Consider the following 24,877-nt stretch of genomic DNA (forward strand, 5'->3'; position numbering starts at 1 on the left):
ATAAATTCATAAGTGTTATGTCCTTATTACAAGACTAATTTTATTTGTATATGATTTATAAGATGGAAAAAAATATTTTAGCGTGATTTTATTTAACAAGAAGTAAACAATTTAATGGCATAAATGTATTATAAATCGAGTTTATGGACTTTTAAACAAAAATTAACACATAAAACACTGGTTAAACAACTTCCAGTAGAAAATTTTAACTGAATAATTGTATTTAAATATAAAATATATATAAAATCAAACAAAAACCAATCAACAGAACTCTGGTCAAAGAGTTACCCTATGGGAGAGCGAGATTGGGCGCGAACTAGGTTCGGAGTTTTAGTTTAGAAATATCATTCGGATTCAGTCATTTCGGAAACATTCGTGAATCATTCATGTGGTGCATATAATCCGCGAACTAGGTTCGGAGTTCAAATAGTTCAGAAATATCATTCGGATTCGGTCAGTTCGGATAAATTTGAGAATCATTCGGAAATGTCGGAAAATTACTAACTAGGGTGGGATAGTCCGCAAAATTCAATCCATAGTCAGTATAATATTTTTGAATTTATTTTCACTTTAAAAAGTTAGTACATATGACATGTTCTACTTACATGTGAAAAAAATAATAATTTTATTTTTAAACATGATCTTCTATTTTGATGAACTTCTAATTTCGTTGATATAATAAAAGGTTTCAACTTTCAACTAATAGGTCACCGTCGGCATCCACATTTATCTCCACCAAATGCCTAAATAGTTCCTCCCTCCATTTCAGAATAATGGATTGATTTCATGTATAATTTGTACATAAAATCAGCCTATCTTTTTTAACGGAGGTAGTAAATCACGACCAAGCCGCCATTTATCTCCACTAATAAACTAGTGTTAGCCAAAAATGCCTCAACCAAAATGAATGCCAAATATAAGAATAACAATACTACATAACATCCTCCAATTTTGTTGATTCTATATTCCCTTGGTCATGTCTTTTAATCCGACTCCTCCTTTTTCTCTACAAATTTCGTTCATGATCAAAATAAAGAACTTATGTGGTCAATTGCTGAAGCGCCTCCAAAGCTAGCACCTGACTAATCCAAGAGATTAACTAAATAAAAAGGAACTAAGGATGTAAATCATATAATTAATCATTCTATCAAGAAATATCCTACAAAATTAAACTAAACCCAAGAACTAGCCCCACTCTGAAATATATAATACAAGAACTCCTCTCAAATGGTAAATATACAATAGTCATACGGTTTACAAATAGAATACACAACATAATAAACATCGTCAAAGTTAACCACTAACGGACTCAACTCCTCGAAGCTTCAGTTGTGCAACGCTGATCTATCTCTGAAGCTGAAAGTTGGAACGGGTGGGAACATCATCCCTAAAAGGGGTGCCCAGTAGGAATAACATTTAACTTTGAAGTAATCACTAGAATGATTTGGAAAACAATTCATGTTTTCCCAAAATACTAAAGACAACCAATTCACAAAGATAAACAATCATGTATATGAAACTAACTCCTTCGTCAAACAATGTATAATATTCAATGCCAAATTCCAACACCTAGATAGTAATATTGTGGTGTATCGCCCTAGCCATTACATAAAAGCTCGAAAATAAGTAGGTATAAATGAAGGAGCAGTATCATATATACTACAGATGAAAATTATTATTTCCAAACATTTAAATGTAAATTCTTATTTCCCAAACAATTCATATAGACAAACAAAGCATTACAATTCCTTTCCAAACAACGGAAAGACTAAAAGAGATAACAAAACTTTTGGAATTTAAAACTAAAAAATGCAAGGCATACACAATCAGACAATGCATGAACTTGTTAAACACAAACTTTGGTATAAGAAAACAACAATAATCACAAAAGAGTTAAATATAAATTCCCACCTCTTTTGATGGCAAGCCACGCCTACCTCGAGATCCACGATCCACTGGTTCATACTTTGAATTGATCGTTGTTAATACAGACTAACTGTTAATCACACAAGAACTCTAAGAATCTAGCTGAAACGGCTCACACAATATTCGTACAAATCTAACTAATGGTTCTAAGCCCATTTATGACTTTACGTCTTTTCATTCTCTATCTTTAGTATAGATAAGGTTTACTAATTGAATTGGGTTAGTTCTATAGTCCATTAGATAAGTCTTATCAATATATACAACTTTGTAGAAGAAACTAAAAGCTAATTCGGACCATAAGCGGTCCAAACATCAAACTAGGAAATATAGTGCTAATCCCAAGTCCACTAAACAAGTCCATTAACTAAGGTCCAGTCCATCTGGATCAACTAACGGTCAAACGGACAGTCACATGTCAACTCACAGTCAACGTAAGTCGACAACCAAGGTTTCAATCCATTTTCCAAATCTACCATTCATACACAACGATTCATTTACACTTCCATCTCAAACCATCAACATCACCAATATGCAACTACGACTCTAGAACTCTCAATTACAACCACATGAACAAAATCCATTCTTCCTGAGTTTACACATCTCATCTCCTGTAACATCAACACCATCACCTAAGTCTTGAATCACTTCAACTACCACCACAAGTAAACTTAGCTTAACAATTTCATTATCAACATTAATACTAATTCTCACAACCTTCTATCCAAATATCATCATTATACTTCATTAACTTTATTCCCATAATCATAATCCTCATATCAGCAACCTTCATATACTCCGTAATCATCTTAACCATTCATCTAAAACTCAATTTCACTCAACAACATCCTAAGTAAACAATTTAACCATTCATTCTTCTTACAATTAAAGCAATTTAAAAACTTACCCAAGTTATACATCCCCTGAATTGCTTCACTGAGTTCCTTCTTATGAAAACCTAACCTTAACTCCCAATATCATATTTGAATTCTTGTTCTTCTTCATCTCGGATTCACCGTAACCTCCCAAATCAACTAAAAACCCATCTTTAATTCGTCACTTAAACCCTCGATTTCATCTTCCAGTTCTTCATCTGAATTTCCACTGAAACCCTAATTCTAGGCTTCTTCTTCTAAAAAACTTCACAAATTCAATTAACATCAACCCTCTTAATCTTCATCCATTAGCAACCCGATTAACCCATCAATTTACAGATGAACTCAAAATTAATCTCAAAACCCTAACTTCAACTACAACAGCGTCAACCCCATCTTCTCCCCAGCTCAAAAAATCACAACATCAACAACAATTTCTACTTAATATGCTCTCCCTTAATAATTAAATCTCTGAAACTGAATCTCAAACTCACCTCTCAACATCGGCAGAAGAAAGTAGAGAAGTAGAAAAATGAAAGAGAAGAAGAAAGAAAAGAAATGAATAACTCTTCCCGATTAGGTGTAGATAAGGCTCACCAGGATTGTTAAAGGAGCCAGATCAAAAGATAAGGGATGACAAGTCGGTTAAATGCAAAATGACTATTTTGTCCTTCAAACAAATCTGATGATATCTTCTTCGTCCGATATCCAAATGACACGTTCGAGTAGTCCATTATGCGTAACTTTTTGAGATCTATTCAAAGGTACTAGTTTGATATCTAGATCGCTGTTAGATTAATTTATATTAATTAACGTTCGTGTCAAACTAATCGAGTTATTAGCAGTTATGAGTCTATGACGTCTCTTGACTAGTCTAATAGTGTTGAAAAACTAGAAGGTCTTTAGAAGTGCGTTCACGAATCATGAGTTCATGGAGTCGCAATGACAAATTCATTATCGTAACTGATTTCATATCACTCATGTTTTGACGTTAGTGACGTATATATATAAGTGACAACCTTCTCATCTTGGTACACATTCAATATATCAATAACACGGATATCATAGACGAAAAAACAAGGAGGTTAATATGAAAATACTTTGAAATGTGGGAGGAAACTGACGAGAAAATAACACTCCGTGAAAAGCTTAATGTTGCTTAAGATTCTTGTTTTACTTTTCAATGATGTTGTTATTTTCTATTTATGGTTATATTTTATTCTTTTTTCTTTCAAGAAAATAACTTTAAGGAACTAGTTCATATTATCAAGTTAAACGTTATATTTAGATTCTTGTTTTACTTTCAAATGATGTTGTTTTTCTCTACTTAATATTTCATTCTCTGTTCTTTCAAGAAAATAACTTTAAGGAGATTATTTTTATGAAAATAGAAGTAGGGATGTCAATGGGTACCCATTATCCGGAACCGGAACCGAATCCATGTGAATTGGGTCCGGTTCCGGGTCCTAAAATTGAACCCATTAACAAATTAGGACCCGAATCTTAACGGGTCCGAACAGGTAATACCCGACGGGTACCCGCGAGTAACGAGTACCCGGTTATTCATTCTTTTATCCCTCTTTTTAACAAAATTACAAGTCTTTTGCTAGTTTGGCTTTGAAATTTTTTATCATTTTTCATTTTTTTCTTACATTTAATCTTTATTTAGTACATTAATAAAGAAATAATAACAATTTCTTATAAAAAATTATATTGATTCAAGCCAAAAAGGAGAAATATATCAAGTTTTTGGACTTTTATGTGTATTTTCTTAATACCCAACGGGTATCCGGAACGGATGGATACCCGAGATTTTATACGGGTCCGGTTCCCTTAATTTAGGAACCGAACCCGGAACCGTTAATAATCGGACCCGATTTTTATAAAGTGAAAAATACTAGAACCCCCTACTATATGGTTTAAATATATAGAAGCCCCACTAAATGGATCCTCCCCTATCAACTCCATACTTTCACTTTTTAATATTTCTAGGCCCAGAACTTTAGATATCAGGGCTTGGTAATAAAGTTTAGGGTTTGGGGGAAATTCGTAATACCAAAAATGCCCTTTACTATATATACCTAATGAAATAGGCTATAGGTTTCATTTCCAGATTCATTTTCATTTTAACTTTCTCTCACTTCTCTCTCATCTCTGCTATGAAAATTTTTAGGGTTTTCAGATCGTCAACGTCGCTGTTTTACGGAGAAGAAGAAAACGATTTTAGTTTCATCGATCTCAACTGTCGATGTTTATGATTCTCTGCTGATGATGTTTAATTGATTTACAGCTCAATCAACTCGATTGAACTTAATAGATATGATCTACACGCGTCAATTTTAATCTGGATTTTTAGTTGATTAGAAGATATCTCAGGTATTGACTTAATTAGTTTTTGTTTCAATCGATATATAGATCTAATTGATTTGATTCAAATTGATTTAGCAACTGATCATCAATATACGAATTCTCAATTAATTCCAATTTGTTGTTTGAAACTACTCTATGTAAGATTTGCTGCTTGATTCATTTGGTTTTCCTCATTTGGTAATTCTATTTTCTTAGTTTGATTAGGTTTTGATTATAGTTTTTGGTTGATTTTATTTAGATCGGAGGAGCGGAACCACGTGATTTTTCATGAACCAACATATTTTGCATCTAGGTATGTGTTTATTATTGTTGTTGTTGTTGCTGTTGTGAAGTTCGATTTGTTGGTTTTTTATTTTGATTTTTCATAATTTAATTTTATTTTGTTTGATATGTTTTCATAATTCAATTCAGATCTCTTCCTAATATGCTCTGTGAAGATGGATCCTGAGACGAGAAGTGAAGAAATACTTTTTGCAGGGTTGTTATTGGATGAAAAGATTTATTGGCTGTGCAACTGCTAGTTAATTGATGGGAATTTTAATGTCTATGATGTTGAAGTGAATGAGTACTTGGATATGGCCTCAGATATTGCAGTCAATGCACTAGGACATGGTGATGAAGATTGGGTAAATGCAGTCAGCCAATTTTTTTTACTCAGTGCATTAGTAATTGTTAGTGTGAATGTTATTGTCTGAGTTTAGTTAGGTTTCTGCATATTTTGTTCTACGCAGGATGATTATAAATCAATAAATGAATGTTATTTACTTGCCTTTGTGGGATTGGTCATTTCTTGAGCAACTGACTAGGTATGGATTATGCATGGATAAAGAATTTTTCAATATCTGTTTGGTTTGAACTCATATTCGGCAAATATCTTCATGCATCTGGTATGCTAACCGTTGGGCGTCAAAACTAATTTTTCAAATATTTGTTCAAAATACCAGTTAAACTTGGAGCTAGATTTCGTGAAGTTGGAGGGGTCATTAATGGACATGCTACAATGTGAGGGCTATATGTGGTAATTTAATTTGTTCTTTACAATTTGTTATCCTTACAAATTCTGCTATCTTTAATATGTTAAAATAAGTGAAATCATACTGCGGACAGGGTATTGGCGATACGTTCCATTGTGCTCCTAACATTCCTCACTATGCAAGTATCTTTTGTGAACTGGTCTTTGAATAATATAAGTCTTATTTTTCTTAACCTAAGATATAGCTCCAAGTCACCTTTTTTTTTTTTTTTAATCGGTTCCAAGTCACATGTTATCATATCCTAAATATGGCTGTTTGTTTTAGGCTGAATGAATAATGGTGCATTTCATCCCACTTGGCTCTATGTAGTCCGAAAGAACAAAAAAGCACAAGAACATCTAATTGAAACTAGTCCATGATGTGTACATTATTAGTGTAATCTATTTTGTAACTCAAGCGAAGTGGCTTTCTACTGTCAGTTCGTGTTAAACCTTGACAAAAGTACAGGAAATAAAGCTGTTGGAGTGATGAAAGCATCGCAAACTTTTACAATTGAACCTATGATCAATGCAGGTTATAATTTGAGACTTTTAAATTGTGAAAACATTATGTTTGAAAATGCACCTGGATTTTTCAACGTGCGGCTACAATGTGGAGCAACCTAGCAGATGACCGTATAAGTATAAGTATAGATCTACATTATTAATTGAAATCGAAGCATAGATCTACAATTTTCTACTCACTCTGGTTGTTTTGATTTAGATTTTTTGAAAAAACTTGAACAAAAAATCCATATCTATTCGTCGTAAATCTTAATTTGCAGCTACGATCTAAAATAATGTTTTGAGATTCAGTATCAAAGAATCATTGTCTCTGTTACCCATAGATTTGATTTGATTTTTCATCCACTCATATGAACTGGTCTGGTGATGTTGGTGGTGCAGGTAGGGGTTCTTTAGGAGGATGAGGAGGCACTGGTGATATCAGAATTGATAAATTGAATGAGAACTGCTTCATTGGTTAGTTTGTTTATCCAAGTGGCTATAGATGAAACAACAGAAAACACTCTTGAATCACAAAAGAGTTTGATTGCTCAATTGTTGTACTTTTCTGAGAAATTAGAAAGCTCTGATTCATCCTTATCACCAGGCTCATATGTGTTGACATATATGAAAGAAAGCAGTGCTGAGAAGTAGAAGTCAACTGATAAAGATGATTATAGGTACTTCATTTCAGATGTCATGCTGCCAATGTTTTGCTCTTGAGGTAAATTTTTTGGTTGTTTCTTACTGGTTGTGTCTTAGTTATTTGGTTGTTAGGTACTTCATTTTCCGATGATTATAGGTACTTCATTTTCCGATGTCTTAGTTATTTGGTTGTTAAGTATGCCTCTTTTACGAGTACCTAAAGGTGTATTTTTATTGCTCTTTCAGGGGGGAGTCAAACTCCGCTTTCTGTAAATCGTCAAGCTTCAGATGATGCAGATGCTGGTGAGACTTCTATCTATATTATGAAACTGTGGTTCTTTATTGCTTAGAATGTTATCATTTAATTTGCTGTTTGGTGGAAACTCTAAACTAGCCACCTTTTGATGCTTTGATACAAAGTGCACCTTAGTTCATTTTTAACCGAAAGTGCATATTTCATCATGTTGTACACATAACAGCATTAGGACAAATAAAGTATTAAGTACTTATACCCCGGTGAATTTTGGGGCTTGTATTCTCTCAGGTCTCTGTGCCAGGTTATTAAAAATTACCTCACATACCATGCTAAATATTAATGACCCGTGTTCTAAACACCTTTCCAGGAAATGGAATATGTAGCAGGTGTAGCGACTTCTTGGTTATTTGCTTTAGAATTACAGTGTTATACTAAATGAATGCTGGAAACTTGAAACAGTCAATCAGACCTTCACATTTATAATCTGTATGAAGTTGTTTGTCTTAGACCAGTCAAACTAAAAGTTACTGGCATGAATTCTTGTTGACATTAGTTATTTGTCTTAGTATTATACGTAATCACTGATGATCGGTTTTTTTTTTGAGCTCTTCATATTTCTGAACAATCTGTGTGCTTGGCTTGGAAGTCGAATTTAGTCCCATTTAACAGTGTTTCTTTTTTGGTAACCAGAGGTTTTTTGATGAATACCTCGGGTAATTACCACCATGATCTTTTTATGCTTCTAATGTTTGCATTCCTTGGCAAAAGTTTGGGTGTACACATTTGAGAGGCCTACTGGGAAGATGCATCCTTAGCTAATACAACTAGCAAGAACTGGTTTTATAAACACAGCAATATGCTATCTTTTTCTCGAGATGTATAAATGTTGGTTCTAGAATGTGAGTTTGTTTGCTAGGTACACACCGAGTTTCATTTACGTGTCTTTGATAATCTGCATCTGAATCTTTTTTGTAATGATCAGAAGATGAAGTGGAGCAACCTAGCAGCCCACTTAGTTAGATACATGTGTAACTCTTAGTTACACAAGTGAGATGCATGTGTAACTATTAGTTACACATGCTAATTAGATGTGTAGATACCAGTTACACATGCAAATTAGATGTGTAGTTTCTACTTAGATGTGTAACTTTTACTTACACATACTGATTTTGGGTACACATATCAATATGTATGTGTAACTCCTAGTTACACTAGTCATATACATGTGTAACTGCTAGCTACACTAGCCATATGAATGTGTATCTCCTAGTTACACATGTTATATGCATGTGTAACTCTCAGTTACACAATTCAGATGCATGTGTAACCGCTAGCTACACTAGTCAGATGCTTGTGAAACTGAAATATACATTGTTTTATGTACTGTTCATTTTAATCGTATAAATACTGATTGCTTGTTGTTATATTTCAGGTTTTAGATAACTTCATAAAAGCTAATTGCTTAAACGTGGTAATGGTCTCGCTGGAACTGGAGTTGACGCTGAATACACAAGTCAGATGCATGTGTAACTCCTAGTTACATAATTCAGATGCATGTGTATCTGCAAGTTACACATGTTAATTAGATGTGTAACTTTTACTTACACATACTGATTTTGGGTACACATATCAATATGTATGTGTAACTCCTAGTTACACTAGTCATATGCATGTGTAACTGCTAGCTGCACTAGCCAGATGAATGTGTATCTCCTAGTTACACATGTTATATGCATGTGTAACTCTCAGTTACACAATTCAGATGCATGTGTAACCGCTAGCTACACTAGTCAGATGCTTGTGAAACTGAAATATACATTGTTTTATGTACTGTTCATTTTAATCGTATAAATACTGATTGCTTGTTGTTATATTTCAGGTTTTAGATAACTTCATAAAAGCTAATTGCTTAAACGTGGTAATGGTCTCGCTAGAACTGGAGTTGACGCTGAATACACAAGTCAGATGCATGTGTAACTCTCAGTTACACTAGATAGACACATATGTAACTCTCAATTACACTAAACAGATGCGTGTGTAACTTCTAGTTACACATGCTAAGAAATTATTGTAAATGAATATTAAAGTAATAACTTTTTTTTTGTGTTTTTTTTGATGTCTATTTATTTGCATATATATACAAGTGTAACTTTGCATTACACATATCATAAGGATGTGTAACTTCTGGTTACACATGTCATATGCATGTGTAACTTCTGTTTACACCTTCGCACTGTATTTTAATAATTTCGGGCCTAGATTTAATAATTTTGGGCCTAGATTTAAATTTTATTTAATTATGGGCTTGACAATATGCATAAGGGTATCAAGGTCTTTTAAAAACTCGGGGCCTAGATTTAAACTTTTTTTAATTAAGGGCCTCATATTATGGGTTATCCATGGGTTGGGCCTGAGCCTAATTTCCCCTTTTATAAATAGGGTTCGGGTCCAGTAATACCCGGAAGGATCCGGATCCATTGACGGCCCTAGCTGAAAGTATATATATAGCTATGATTTATTAATTATCGAGAAGAGTAAAATCTATTTACACATAAACAAGGGAAAAACAACATCTAATCTCGTAAAGCTAGTTGTTGTTGAATACGTCCAAAGGATCTCGATTAATTTTGATTTATTATCTGAAAAAAATAGCGTACAAAAATATAAATATATACATAAATTTCGACCGTTCATATACATCAGAAGTCGTGTTTGCTGACTGGTAGCTCAATGACTATAATATACCCTATTCTTGACAATTCATTCTTGTCGAGAATGCCAAATCAATATTGCTCATTTTATATCCCGAATAATTAGAATGTCCATGTCCAAACGAATTTGATGTCAAAACATGTTAGAAGTCAAAACAAACCTTAAATGGTTAAATCACTACCAAGCCACCCCTTATCCACCAAATCGAAGTAAAAACAAACCCGAAATGGTTAAATCACTAACAAGCCACCCCTTATCCACCAAACTCGAGTGTTGTCATAGGTGGGCCCACCCTAGAGGAATGTCAAATAAGATTAACAAACACTATATACCACCACCTCATTTCATAGATACCTTCCCTTTTACCATCTCTTCCAAATTCCAATCCGATTCTTTGTTTCTTTCCCTTTCTTCCAATCCAATCCCTAACAAGCAATCCACTTTCTATACTCTCTCTCTCAAGAAACGCCATTAGACTCGGTCCCTGCAAGAAAAAAACCCCTCTTTTTTTCAACCCTAGTTTTAGACTTGCCTTTCCACCACATTTCTAGGGTTTTCATTACAAGAAAAAAAAACCCAATCTTGTCCAATTTCAATCAAAATCATCATTTTTGGATTCTTCTGCGTAAGGATTGGGTTTTTTTAAAGTTTTGATTTTTTCTGATGACTATGAAGAACAATTTCTTACCACCTAATTTGGTTTCAAATCTTCAACAAGTATTGAATAACAGAAAAGGGGATGGAGAAGAAGAAGCAAATGAAGCTGCTGCTGCTCCAACATCCACTTCAGAAACTACAACTACTAGTTCTGAGATTGATGAATCAAAACCAATTGTTTTGATTACTAATGGGGATGGGATTGATTCTTTTGGACTTACTTCTCTTGTACAGGCTTTAGTGAAAGATAATCTTTACAATATTCAAGTCTGTGCTCCTCAATCGTAAGTTTTTTTTTTGATTTTTGGGTTTTGGGATATGTGTTTGTTTTAGAATGATTTGATTTGGTGTTACAATTGATAAAAATCTGAAATTGGTATTTGGGTTCAAATCAGAACTGTAGAAAAAAATCATTGCTTTGACTTTTGGGTCGATATGATGTGGATGTATGTTGTTGGTATGATGTGTGTTAGTCTTTACAATTTGTGGTTTTAAGGGTGTTTTTAGGTTGAGTTGTGATTAAGTTTTGTTGTGGGTTTGTGTTTGGTGTAGAGATCGATCTGTTTCGGGGCACGCGGTGACGGTTTGTGAAACCATCACGGTTAGCTCTACGGAGATTAGTGGTGTTAGTTGTGCGGCATATGAAGTTGCTGGTATCTCATTTTGGTTGGTTTAATTTCAATTTCCTTTGATTTTGTGTAGTTATTGAGACGGTTCATTTGTTGATGGTCAGGGACTCCTGCGGATTGTGTTTCCTTAGCTTTATCAGGAGCATTGTTTTCATGGACAAAACCTGCCTTGGTACGTGATTAATAATTTTTGATAGACGTCTGAAATGGCTAGAATTTTGGCGACCTACACAATGTTTATTCATGTTTTGGTTTAATCTTTTAGGTAATTAGTGGAATTAACAAGGGATCACGTTGTGGTAATCACATGTAAGTGAAATTTATTCGTTTGATAAGTATAATTCTGCTGGGATTTGTGCGTTCATCTTTTGGTTCTTCGAATTTTTACTGCCGTTGGACTGTTTCTAATGTTTCGTGTGAAAAATCACCAGTTATTGCTCAGGTGCTGTCGCGGGAGCTAGAGAGGCTTTGATCTCTGGTGTACCTTCTCTTTCAATCTCATTGGACTGGTCAGTGATAATTTCGTTTTTGAAGTGTTATTTAACTTCTATGATGTTCTTATTGTATTTATGGACTGACATTTCTTCTAAATATTTTGCTAGGAAGAAGGATGAGAGTAAAGAAAGTGATTTCAGTGAAGCAGTCAATGTGTGTTTGCCTTTAATACATGCAGCAATTAGGGATATTGAGGCTGAGATTTTCCCTAGAAGTTGCTCACTAAATATTGAAGTTCCAACTTCTCCATCAACAAACAAGGTATGTTTTTATTTCGTTACTTTTATGTAGTTTAGACTTTAAAGCATGGGATCGGTGCAGGACATCTTGATCCTGTATGTATGATCTTTAAAAAGCCCTGTTATGAATATTTATATTGCGAAGGATTTGATCTACGGTAATTCACTATTGATGTCACACCTGAGGATTTTAGTTTGGTAAAATGACTGTTATATTGAATTAGTCCTGTAACTGTTGGGTTCTTTGTGTAGCAATAGCATCAGTTATAACAACTTGAAATTTATCTATGAACGTATATTTTGAAAAGTAAAGTGCCTAGGTAATGGATGGTGTTGTTCCGGTGTTCTTACCTGGGTTAGAATAAAATCTGATGGATTTCAAGAATATGGACTTTTGTACTTTTTTCTTGCTTATATCTGTTTGAGGGATGTTGATGTAGTTTGAGAATAATGGGTGTGTCAATTAAGTTCTTGTTTTTTCTCAGTAGCTTATATGTTCTGAGTCTGAAGTCATCCTAGGTAACGGATGGGTGTTGTTCTGCTGTTAATTAAGGTGTTTGTTAGAGATGAATTTAGGAGGTGAACAATAGTGTTTTCTTCAGTAATCCGATTGTGTTCAAGAATCTCAACTCAAAATGCTGGTGATGATCTTGATTCAACTTCCCTCTAGGAAGAACATTTGAACTTTTTCTTGTGATTCAAGGTCATGATTTTGATTCAATAGCTTATCTTGGTTCAACTTTCCCGAGCGTGTCAAGAACTTTTTCTTACATATGGGTGTGTCAAATAAGTTTTTGTTTTGCCTCTTTAGCTGAATTCACGTTTCAGCTGATTTTGATACTCACTCAACTGGTACAAATCATCTTGCTGATTGACAACCATCTATATCAGTAGTTCAGTACAGCCTAACTATATTTAGGATCAAAACCTCTCATATGTGTTATTTTTGACAGGGTTTTAAGGTCACCAAGCAAAGCTTGTGGAGGCCATCTCCTAGCTGGACTGCTGTTTCCGCAAATAGGCAACCTGGTGCTGGGATTTTCATGCCTAACCAACAAGGCATTGGCCTTTCACTTGCACAGCTTGGGCGAGATGCCTCTGCCGCTGTAAGTGCCTCATAGTCACTGAGTATCACATATATAAGTCAGAGACTAAAGTTTGTGGTTGATCCTTTTGTAATGGGTTAATGACTATGCACTCATTATGTTGAAAATTCCGTGTTTCTCTTACAGGGTGCAGCACGCCGCTTGAACACACACAGGAAAAATGTTGAAGTAGAATCAGTTGGAGTTGCTGGAAAAACAGATACCCAGCGAGTCAAAAGATATTTCCGTCTAGAGGTAAAAGGGGAACAAATAATAACTTGTTGTACAATGTCAAAACACTTCAATACTACGCACATCACCACACTCCTTCATTAACAACAGCAGAATGAAAGCGAAAGAATAAAACTAAACCAGATAGGTCCTGTCCTGTGACTCCTGTCCCACTTTATTCTAAAACTGAAATTCCAAGAGAATACATACATAACTCTCAATATTACCCACTTGACTCTCAAAGTATATCCACATTCAAGGAGGTAATTGGTAACTAATTGTGTATCAGTCAATAATCTGTTGATCTTGTGTAACTACAGTTTGTGGATAAGGAGCAAAGAAATATGGATGAAGATCTAGATTTCAGAGCTCTTGAAAATGGATATGTAAGTACTTCTTTCTCTTTTTTTAGTTGTCTCTCCGTGTAAACGTTATTCTTGTGGTGCTAATGATTGTAAATCCAAACAGGTTGCAATAACTCCTCTAACTTTATCATCAAATTCCGAGTCGGAAATTCAAACATCTGCATCGAAATGGATTACCACAGCTCTATCTCCAGAGACGAACTGACGTTTCCTCTTTTAAGTTTTAACATGGGTCAGTCAGTAGTTTGTGTACATTTTGGGGGAACTTGGCTTGGTCTTATTTTTCAGTTACCACTCAATTGAAAGCACATATAGATTCTGATTTTGTGCTCGATTCTTTTGTTTCTATTTAATCCTGTATTCTACGAAGTCGAAAGCTTTCTTAACTTAAACGCGTCGGCAGATTTATGTAAAATGCCTGTCTAAAGCTTATACTGTCAAAATTTGTGCGTTCTGATTGAAACAATGAGGTTGTTTTTCTTTCCTCTAATTTGGGTTGAGTTTTGTTTTGGTTACTTGATAAATGTTGCCAAGTTTAGTTCAATTTTCTATCTTTTTCAGTTTTCTTGTGATGTAGCTTTCTGTCAGGAAACCTCCATCCTTCTATCCTTTTCTGTGGGTCTCAGTATGATGCAATATCCACTGTTTCTTATCCAATCAGTGGGCCTTCAAGAAATGTCTAGAAATTTTTTTGGATGCAAGAAGACAAGTGGGGAACAGAATGAAGATTTTTTCTTTGAACTTTTTCATCACTGTGACACTGATTTGACAGAGAAATTTGTAGAAATTTCTGGAATTTTTTGAGATCCATTTGTTGATTTATTCTCATCTTTCTATATATAGCAGTGGACTCACCACTTCCAGACAACAGAAATCATAACCAACTCTAACTGAAGTAACTAACTCTACCTGAACTTGCTTCCATTCTCTTCATGGTCAGTAGTACATCTTCTGCTACTTCGTCATCTCCATCTTCTTCATCGTCGGCCTTATCTCCGTTACCGATGGAGGGATTGCACGACATAGGTCCACCGCCTTTTCTAACGAAAACTTATGAAATGGTTGAAGACCCTGGAACAGATTCAATTGTTTCGTGGAGTGTCACTCGTAATAGCTTCATTGTTTGGGATTCACATAAACTGGCATCCAGTCTTCTACCTAGATACTTCAAGCATGGTAATTTTTCGAGCTTTGTTCGTCAGCTGAATACTTATGTAAGTACGACCACTCATTTTCGTCAAGGAATTTTATTTTATTTTTTATTTTTTTATGGATTTTGCTCAAATCCAATTAGTTACCAGTTTTCTGATACTTGTTTGTTTTGAATGGGTGACAGGGTTTCAAGAAGGTTGATCCGGATCGCTGGGAATTTGCGAACGAGGGGTTTTTGGGAGGGCAAAAGCATTTGTTAAAGCACATCAAGAGGAGAAGAAATTTAACTCAAAACATTCATCAAGGAGGACCAGGCGTTTGTGTTGAGTTAGGACAATATGGGTTGGAAGACGAAATTGATAGGCTTAAAAGGGATCGCAGTGTGTTAATGTCTGAGGTTGTGAGATTACGGCAGCAACAACAGAATTCTGAGGGTGAAATTCTAGTCATTGAAAAAAGATTGCAAGTAATTGAAAACAAGCAAAGAAACTTAATGGGTTTCCTTGGTAAAGCGCTAAAGAACTCTGATTTTGTACATCAATTAATCAGCCGGAATGGGCAGAACAAAGCATTGGGTCATGGAATTGGAACTGGAAGGAAAAGAAGATTGCTTGCTAGTACAAGCGCAGAAGTCTTGCAGCTGGAAGGGATATTGGAGGATATCCAGGTTGAGGATTATATGGATCATGCTGTAAAAGAAGAGGCTGTGATTGAATCAGACGTGGAGACATTATACGCGGCCGCTGCAAATACTGATATAAATAATCTTATCCAGGAGAGTGATTCTGTTTTGGGTTCTTTTGATGACTTAATGTGGAAGAAATCACTGGTCGAAGATATGGTTTCAGGTTATAAAGAGGCGGAAATGAAACTTGGCGATCAATTTGATTATTTAGGTGATGTTCAATTGGAAGACTTAGTTGCGGATCCGTCAGAATGGGTTGATGAACTTGCGCAGGAGCTAGTGGATCAAATGGAATTTCCCGGATCAAAACCATGAACAAAAATTCTACAATTACACTTTACAGAACTTGTTTTTACTTCCTTGTCTAAACCTTCTTTGTAGCTCGACCGAGCTGAAGTGTTTCTTTTGTGATGAACTCCTTGTTTTATGAAGATTTTAATTTATTTTCTAAACATGTTTCTGTAGGGCAATGAAGATGGAAAATGGAAATCTACTCAATCATCGTCACCTGAAGAGCTTGGAAGAGAAATATACTGTAAGCTATTGCGAAAGCTAAATCGTATCGACTAATAATCTGTCTACTCAATGATTATTGCTACTGTAAGAGAAAATATAGCAAGGTGCACCCTTCTCATGAATATTGTTATTCATTTTGTTATGTTTCAGACACTGAAATACTATCCGCACCGTTTAATTTAAGGAAAAAAAGTACTGAAAATTTAATTCATTCAATCATTGATTCCTTGGTCGAGTTTTTGTGAGTATAATTGTACAAGGGACTAGTTATATTGTCGCTTTAGCACTCGCAGCTTTAGTCCAATACATATCAAACAAATTGACGAGCCACTGCAGTATTCTCAGTAGGACAAAGAAGTACGCGGCATTAAATTCCAAGACTACAAACGTCTGGAATGACCTATTACTGGGAAAGTTCTCACATTCCTCATCACATTCTTCAGTTGAATAAAGGTCCCCCAGTCACTAACAAAATGCACAATCAACAAAGCAATATAGCATAACCCAAAATAAGATCACACTGAATTTCCAGAACTAGAATGGTCTAATATGGCATGCAGAAACCTTGTTTTTGTGTAGTTTACAAGACAAATTACAACTTTTCTAGTAGTATGTTTGATACTACAAAGCAGTATCAAAACTAGACAACAATATGAAAAACTATAAATATGGATTCCAGCCTCTTAATTTGCTGAAAAGGTGAACCGCGGATTTATATGTCCTTTGACTAAGTACAGTGTACGTTTTCGTATTTTCTTCCCTAGTTCTTTCAATGAAACAAAGGTATTCTTGTGAGGGAATACTTCACGAATCTGGTTCCTAAAAGTCACAAGTTTTTTCGAGGTTAAACCTTTTGTATCATATATTTTGAGATATTTATCAACGTAACTTAAAGCACCATCATTCTTCGTAATGGCTAATAATTTGCTATCATCAACCTTCAACTCTTTACTCCAATCCCATGACTGTCGTTCATCTCGCTCATTCATGTCACAGTTATCATTCTTCTTTTTTAATAGCCATATGTCATAAATTCCATATTCTTTGAATAGATCAATAGCAGCAAAAAAACAAACCCATTTAAAACCCCTATTTTGTGTGGATCAAAACGGACCGGTGGCAAAGGAGGTAGTGAAAGATGTTCACAAAACTTTTCTTCGGCTAAATCAAAGGTAGCTATCATCTCTAAATCATCATCCATCCAATAAAGAGCTCCATTTGCAAAGACACCAGATGCATCCCAAATATTGTTACGGAACTGAGAATTGAAGTTTCTAAGATTTCTCCATCCTTTACCACTACCTAGAGTGTAAATGTGGACATCTACGAACCCAATCATCGACACATATATTCCCTACAACTTTGTAGTCATTGGTTGAAGAAACATAACCAAAACTGCTAACCCAACTCTTAATTTCGGGAAGCATAACATACTCTTTGGTAATTGGGTTAGAAATACAAACAGACCGACCTCGAGCAAGACAGATCAAACCATAACACGAACTAACAAGCCGAAAATCCTTAAATTGAGGGATTGAATATATGCTTCTAACATTCTGAATCGGTGTTGTTGACTCGTGATTCTCATTATATTCAAAATAAACAAAAAAGAATTCCGTATTTGAGAACTGATATAATGAAGGTGAACTACTAGTCACATAAAGAAAACGAAATTTACCAGAATCAACATCACTAGAAAGATGATTAAGATGCATCTCGAAGAATGATGAATTATGAGAAACAAGATTTTTCCAAGTTGATTTGCATTAAAGAGCCGTTTCAGCTCGTAAACGACTTAAAATATCTAATACAATCTTCAACAGGAGCTTGTTGAAGTGCTCCATCAAAACCCTTCGAATAAAACACTTTTGAGAGAACCAGAAATTTTGTCGGGCTTTAAGAATTTGTGATGAAAACCATGGAAGTTTTTGTCTGTGGAAACAATGAAGTAAGATCTCTCGATCCGATCTAGAATGAAGTATTCAACACATTAAATAAATTGTATATAGCTTTAGATCCTGGACTAGGCAAAAGTCAGAATACACTCAGGTCAAAGAGTTCAATTACTGGATGATGATGATAGAAAGCGAGTTCCATTCCACCTACTACAAGATTATAACCTAATGAATATTCAATATATACCAGACGAATTGACGATCCACGGCAAATTTAGACTTGAAGCGAATACCTGCAGTATTCTCAAAAGGTCACGCACTCTACGGGGATGACGAAGGGAACCAGCACTACGAAGTATACGCATTGGCCTAGCATTTTCACCTGCTGTTCCAAGGAATTTACTGCATATAAGAGTCCCACTGAATATATTAAAGTTTTATTCCATACTGCATAGGAGCCGGCCTAATAAGTAGATTATTGAATTTTAGTCGACTCAATTATGTCTTTTTTTTTGTATTGATTTCCGCTACATCGTTGACTCTTTGCACAGATAGCTCCTGTCACGGTAAGGCACGACACGAGTTTGGGCCTACATCGTATGAGAGAATTATGGGTAGGCGTTGGGCTTATTCGCAAATGGGCTAGATTTGATACTAAGATAGAATATGAGGATCATACTCGAAACAATTGACAATGAGCGGAGTAATTTCTTCAACTATATGGAGGATCCATGATTTCCATGATAGCGGTTTGGTCTATGTGGAACAACATAAATGTATTTGATGGAAATCCTACAACCACATCCATACAAGAATCTAAACAATACTCTAAGAAATCATGGTGAAAATCATTCGTTTATTCATTAAGATCTCAAGTTGGATACAAGATAATACAAAGACTTAACTTGCTCTCCAAATAAACTTTCTCTCTCCTAATTTCTTGTCTAACAAACTCTAAAAAATCTCTCCTATTACATGATAGCCTTTCCCTTTATATAGGATATTACATAGTGGATGACAGTTAACAGATCCCCTATTTTCGGAATCCATGTGCGTTACAATAGCTCAACTTCGAAAACTTTACACTTTGCATAGATCATCACCCTTTACTCGTGACTGTGCTGACATCATCAAATACGTCATCTCAATTTTGTTATGTGCGATGGTCTTCGCTTATATTAGATGATTGTTATTTCGCATACATAACGAATGTACGATATTTCGCTCCTACATTTTGCCTCTTCTCATGTCGTTCCCTTTATAAAGTGAGCGATATGAGAAACTTTCAATCCAAATTATCGCACATGTTTATTGCTTCATATTTTGTTTTGCCGACATTCTTCCGCAATTCCATCCTATCTATCTGCACTTGTCAATTCTTCTACTTTTTACCAATACAACCTGTTTCTAACCGATCATCTCTTTTACCTATTTATTGATTTATCCTTGAGAAATAACTTCTTCTTCTCTCCTGATTTCGTTTTTTTCTTTTCAACTTCTTCGAGACTATTTTATCTTTCTGCTACTACTTCTCTGATTCATCTTTTACTGCTGCTGCTGTTCTATCACTATTATTTTCATGGATCCCAACTCAAGGCTTGTGTACTCTATTAAAATCAACCCCTTTTTCTTCTGATAATCATGATTATTGATTATCATGGATCTCTTCTTCAGGTATCCTCAACATAACCGTTACCAACCCTAAATCCTCTTCAGACGCCAAGGACAAAGAATCTCACAAGAGGAAGGCTTCGCACAACAAAGAAGTAAGAAATATTCTATTTTTTATTAGACAATATTGTTTCCTCTATTGCTTATCTGCATTGTTTTCGCAGGATTCCGATTATGAGATGGGTGGCGCAAAAGGACTGAAACTTAAGAGAGTTCGCAAGCCTACAACTCTTAAGTCAAATATTTCTATTCCTGAATTTGGTGTCGCAGACGTCATCCCTCCAACTCCTTTCGAAACGACAATTCAAACTAATATTTATCCTACTCATTCGAATGTTTCTGTTACTCTCGAAGAAATCTTTCCTCCCGAAGAGAAAATTGCTGATGATCAAGGGATAAAGGATATCCATACTCCTGCCTCTGCGGTCTTTCCGGATGTTGTTCATACTGTTTCAACCCTTGTGAACACTCATTTGCTCGCGAACACTGATACCATACATAATAATATATATATTCCTAATTCTGCGAATTTCACTATTCCTTCTCCTTCTATTTCTGCTCCCCCTTCTTCATCTTCCTCTTTCTTATTGGAACCCCTTTCTCTTGACAAGAAAGCTTTGGATAGTGTAAAATTTTCTTCTCAAACTTTACTCGACATCATAAACTCTGCTCAGTCGTCCACCAATGATCCTTACAAATTTCTCATTTGCTCTGTTTTAAGCAAATTGTTGTGCGAATTTCCTTATGATAAAGCTACTAGGGATGAGATCCACTCTCAAATTGATCCAAGCTTTCATACCGCTCTAGATGTTTTGGTAAGTGCCTTTTGTATGTGTTTTCTTGATTATAATATCTTAATTACTTATCCTTATCTTCTTTCTTCTTCAGGAATCTCATCGTCGAATGATTTTAGCTGAAGGGCGTTTTGAATCTAGCTGCTCCCAGTTAGAACTTTCGCATCAGAACGTTCTTTTAGAAAAAGGAAGTCAGTAGGCTGAAAGGAGAGCTCCAAGTTGAAATTCTTGATTCTGAAGGTCTTCGCAACCAAAACCAAAAACTTAGAGGTATTTTTCTCTTTATTTTTTGTATCTTATAATGCATTTCTTCGCTTATCCATATTTTTTAAACTTCTTCATGCATTTATTAAGATTTAAACCAAAAGAGAGTTGCAGAGAGATTCACCTTTCAATTTCTTGCTGAAGATACTCGTGCGAATAACAAGAAGTTGCATATTCAATTAAATCAATTAAATAACCAACATTCTTACTCGCTTGACCATATTAACAATCTAACTCATGAAAATAGTCATCTTACTCAAGATATTGAAGTACTAAATGCTCAGATTTCCCACTTATCTAAATTGTTGTATAGTGCTGATTTAAGACATCAAACCTTGTCAGAAGAAAATCATAATCTTTCTATGGATAAACGCTCCTTTCTAAAGAAGGAATCAATGTTTTCGCGTCAGTACTTAATTCTTTAGAAAATAAATGATGATCAAGAACAAGATCTTCGCTCACTAGAAGTTCAGCACGAAGCATCATTTAAGGAATTAAATACCCAGAATGAAAAAATCATCCGAAGTAAAATAAACTTGACTGTGAAGATGAACCAGCTTCAAGAACAATATAATCAATTGAAGCATTCTCATGATGTATTTAAGAAAAAGAATAATTCCCTCTCTGCTGATGAAAAGAAGATTCGATCTCGTCTCAATGGTTTAGTTGATGATGATTTTGATAAAGCTATGGAAAGTATGAAGAATAACACTCTTGCCTTTCTAAATTCTGCGAAGGTAGTCAGCTAGAGTTGACTGCCTTATTTTACTTGTATTTTTTATTTATCTCTTTGGACTTTATTAATGCGAATTTTGTTCCCAGATTATGATTCTATATTACTCTTTGCAGACTCCGAAAAGTCGAATCATTCCACTATTTCCCAGTTGAAATCTGACTTAGCTAAAGTTTGCAAAGATCGTACGAACCTGGAAATATCCTATACGAATCTTGACTCTTACTGCTTCTCGAGATCGGGCGCGGAGAAGATTTGCATATCTTCAAAATATCATGGAAATCAATGCCAGAAATATTGAGAAAGAAGTTATTCGCAAGGATCATGTTAATGCTCAAACTTTAGTTAATCAAATTCTTATGAGCAAATTTCTTTCTCCAGTAACTGTCCCTCCTCTTAATATAAGTGAAGACGAGAAGTATCCTGAACCAGATAATGACTATGAATTTGTAAGCGATGATGAAAAAATCATGAAGATGATATTGATGCTTCCTTTTTAGAGGATCAACTCGAGAAGGACAAATTTGGCAATATGGACTTTGTTGATAAGGCTAATGCTGAAGTTAAGGACCCGAATCCAAGCCACAAGATTGATGCTGAAAAGTCTTTGGTTGAACAAGATGTACCTTCTGACAATGCTTAGTCTTCTCATTCTTTAACTGTCCGAATTCCCATCCTATATTTTGATACACTTTGAACTTGTTTCTTGACAAGAAAGATAATATCTTTTTATTTTAATTCCCATACTTGCCTCTTATTATATGTCTTGTAAGAAACAAGTGTGTGAATTTATTTATCCTGCTATCTTTCTCGGATTCCCTGCAAAACAGCATTAGTTTATATATAACTTTTCTCATGAGGTCTTATTTTTCCTTCCTAAGTAAAGGTCTTATTTTTCCTTAATTTATCTTTTATTTTTGAGCGACGAGATCGCAGGAAGTCTTTACACTGTAGTGTATCGACCCATTGATCTCGCCTTATCTTTTTCTTGTATTATTGCCTCTTCAGGTCTTTTATGTGCTTAAATATGACAAGCCTTAATACTCCCATGAGTAAAAAGCCTCATGACATTTACATCTTTTGACACAATTCAGCTCCCTAATGGAGGGTGCCGTCCTTATATTCCCTCTGGTTCCCCTTCAAGGAAGCTTACCTCTACCGGGTTAAGGTTGGCTCCTCCCATCCGGTAATACAACAACCAGTTGATTTCGCAGTCTCTTATCTCTCCACCGATAAGGTTTATGGTTACGAGACCGCACCCTAAGTGAGGTTTCTTCGGACCGAGTGCATCATAGTCAGGACTTGTCAAGAGTGTCAAGGTACGCTCCAGACGCCCCGGGCACTCTTGACTCAACCGTGTACCTCGGAGCCCTGATCGAGTTTTTGCACTCCTTAGGAAAGATCTTATTACCCCAATCTTTCGTTTTAGGTGTCTCTCCTGGATGGGGTTTTTCACTTTTTCTCACACCAAATCTCCATGACTCAAGTTCCAGGGTCTATGTAGCTTTCCCTTGAGTCATGTTCACCAGGTTTTTCTCGACTATGACGTGCGATAGGTCTTAATTTTTTCCTCTTGCATGTATGCGAACTAGGTTGCACGCCATATTCGGATGCCTAACCTCCCTAGTTAGATTTTTTTATCTCTATTGTCTTCTATTAAGGTCTTATTTCAAGGTATTACATTTGCCTTTGTCTTATGAAAGAATTTCTTGAGAATGAGCGAAACCTTAAAACCTGTTCATTGAATTTAATATTGCATCCATGTTCAAAAATATGAACTCGCATTCTTAACTTCGCATCCTTTTCACCTGTGCGATTTATATCGCCAACACTTACGGATAACACTTCTTCAAATATAACCTATTCCAAGGACGATCTAACCTGCGACCCATATCTCTTCTTTCAGGATCCATTAACTCATAAGCTCCATTTCCAACTATTCTTTTTATTACATACGGTTCGTCTCATTTATTTTACAACTTCCCATCTCCTCCTTTTTGATAAACTGGTATTTCTCGCAACACCAATTCTCCTGGTTAAAATTCTCTTATCTTTACGCGTTTGTTGTATTCTCGAGCTAATCTTTTTTTATAATTTTCCATATGTTGCAGAGAGACCTCTCTAGCTTCTTCTAGATCATCAAGTTTTGTTAAAATTAAATCTGCACTTAGATTCTTCTCCCAAGCTTCTTTCTTTGTTGTAAGGATAATGACTTCTATTGGTAACACTTGTTCTACCCCATATGTCAAACAGAAAGGTGACATTTCTGTTGCTTCTCTCCTTGTTGTTCTGTATGCCTATACTACATTATGTACTTGTTCGCACCATCCTTTATTATGTCCTTCCAAATTCTTCTTCAATGTGTCTGCGATTGTTTTGTTGGTTGCTTCTACCTGTCCATTACTCTGCGGATATAGAGGGGTAGACTTTACACTTTGAATTTTGAATGCATTGAGTAACATCTCTATATTCTTGCCCTCAAATTGATTTCCCTTATCAGATACTAATTGTGCAGGGATGCCAAATCTGCATATGATATTCTCAAAAATAAACGTGAATATGTCTTTATCACGAATATGTTGAACTGCTTTTACTTCTTCCCACTTTGTTAAATAGTCCGTTGCGACAATTAAATATCTCTTTTGTCCCGTTCCTGGTATAAACGGACCAACAATGTTAATTCCCCATTTTCCAAATGGCCATGCATTTGCTGACGTGTTTAGCATTGCTCCGGGCGCGTGTATCTTCTTCCTATGATGTTGACACTCTTCGCATCTCCTTGATACTTGTTTTGCATCTTCATGCATGTACGACCAATAGTATCCTTGTATCTTCGCCCTGTATGCGAGTGACCTTCCTCCGCTATGGTTTCCATCATCTCCATAATGTAATGCTTTTAAGATTTTTATACCTTATTTTCGCGTAAGACATCTAAGTGAAGGTCCAAGAAATGATCTTCTATACAGAATTCTATTTCTTGGTACTTCTCCCTTGTCTAGATATAAATGAAGCTCAGTTCTCCAATCTTTATCTTCGTTCACTTGTTCTTCTTCCTTGACTTTTACTATCATCACATCTGCTTCTGTTTCTTCTTCTTTCTTTAAAGATGGTAAAAAGAATGTTTGTATCTTTATATCTCGTGCGACTGGATCTACTAACATGGAAGGTA

The 24,877-nt window shown here is 35.3% G+C and overlaps 2 protein-coding genes across 2 annotated transcripts; both read left to right on the top strand.

Moving 5' to 3' along the window:
• The first annotated feature begins 10,651 nt into the window (after positions 1–10,651).
• On the top strand, positions 10,652–14,513 carry LOC113295615 (5'-nucleotidase SurE-like). The gene is made up of 10 exons (XM_026543946.1): positions 10,652–11,238; positions 11,507–11,607; positions 11,688–11,755; positions 11,849–11,892; positions 12,015–12,092; positions 12,186–12,339; positions 13,271–13,423; positions 13,550–13,657; positions 13,954–14,019; positions 14,102–14,513. Exons 1-10 carry the CDS (start codon positions 10,961–10,963, stop codon positions 14,201–14,203), a joined length of 1,152 nt encoding a protein of 383 aa, XP_026399731.1. The 5' UTR covers positions 10,652–10,960; the 3' UTR covers positions 14,204–14,513.
• Positions 14,514–14,707: 194 nt separating this feature from the next.
• On the top strand, positions 14,708–16,541 carry LOC113295616 (heat stress transcription factor A-2-like). Its single transcript, XM_026543947.1, has 2 exons — positions 14,708–15,212; positions 15,335–16,541. Exons 1-2 carry the CDS (start codon positions 14,931–14,933, stop codon positions 16,148–16,150), a joined length of 1,098 nt encoding a protein of 365 aa, XP_026399732.1. The 5' UTR covers positions 14,708–14,930; the 3' UTR covers positions 16,151–16,541.
• The last annotated feature ends 8,336 nt before the right edge of the window (positions 16,542–24,877 follow it).

The sequence above is a fragment of the Papaver somniferum genome, chromosome 7 (assembly GCF_003573695.1).
Source record: "Papaver somniferum cultivar HN1 chromosome 7, ASM357369v1, whole genome shotgun sequence".
NCBI classification, from domain to species: Eukaryota; Viridiplantae; Streptophyta; class Magnoliopsida; order Ranunculales; family Papaveraceae; genus Papaver; species Papaver somniferum.

Coding starts and splice junctions, on each gene's coding strand:
- LOC113295615 (XM_026543946.1), top strand. CDS start 10,961: ATGACTATGAAGAACAATTTCTTACCACCTAATTTGGTTTCAAATCTT. Junction 11,239..11,506: donor CAAGTCTGTGCTCCTCAATC/GTAAGTTTTTTT, acceptor TGTTTGGTGTAG/AGATCGATCTGTTTCGGGGC. Junction 12,093..12,185: donor CTTTCAATCTCATTGGACTG/GTCAGTGATAAT, acceptor ATATTTTGCTAG/GAAGAAGGATGAGAGTAAAG.
- LOC113295616 (XM_026543947.1), top strand. CDS start 14,931: ATGGTCAGTAGTACATCTTCTGCTACTTCGTCATCTCCATCTTCTTCA. Junction 15,213..15,334: donor TTCGTCAGCTGAATACTTAT/GTAAGTACGACC, acceptor AATGGGTGACAG/GGTTTCAAGAAGGTTGATCC.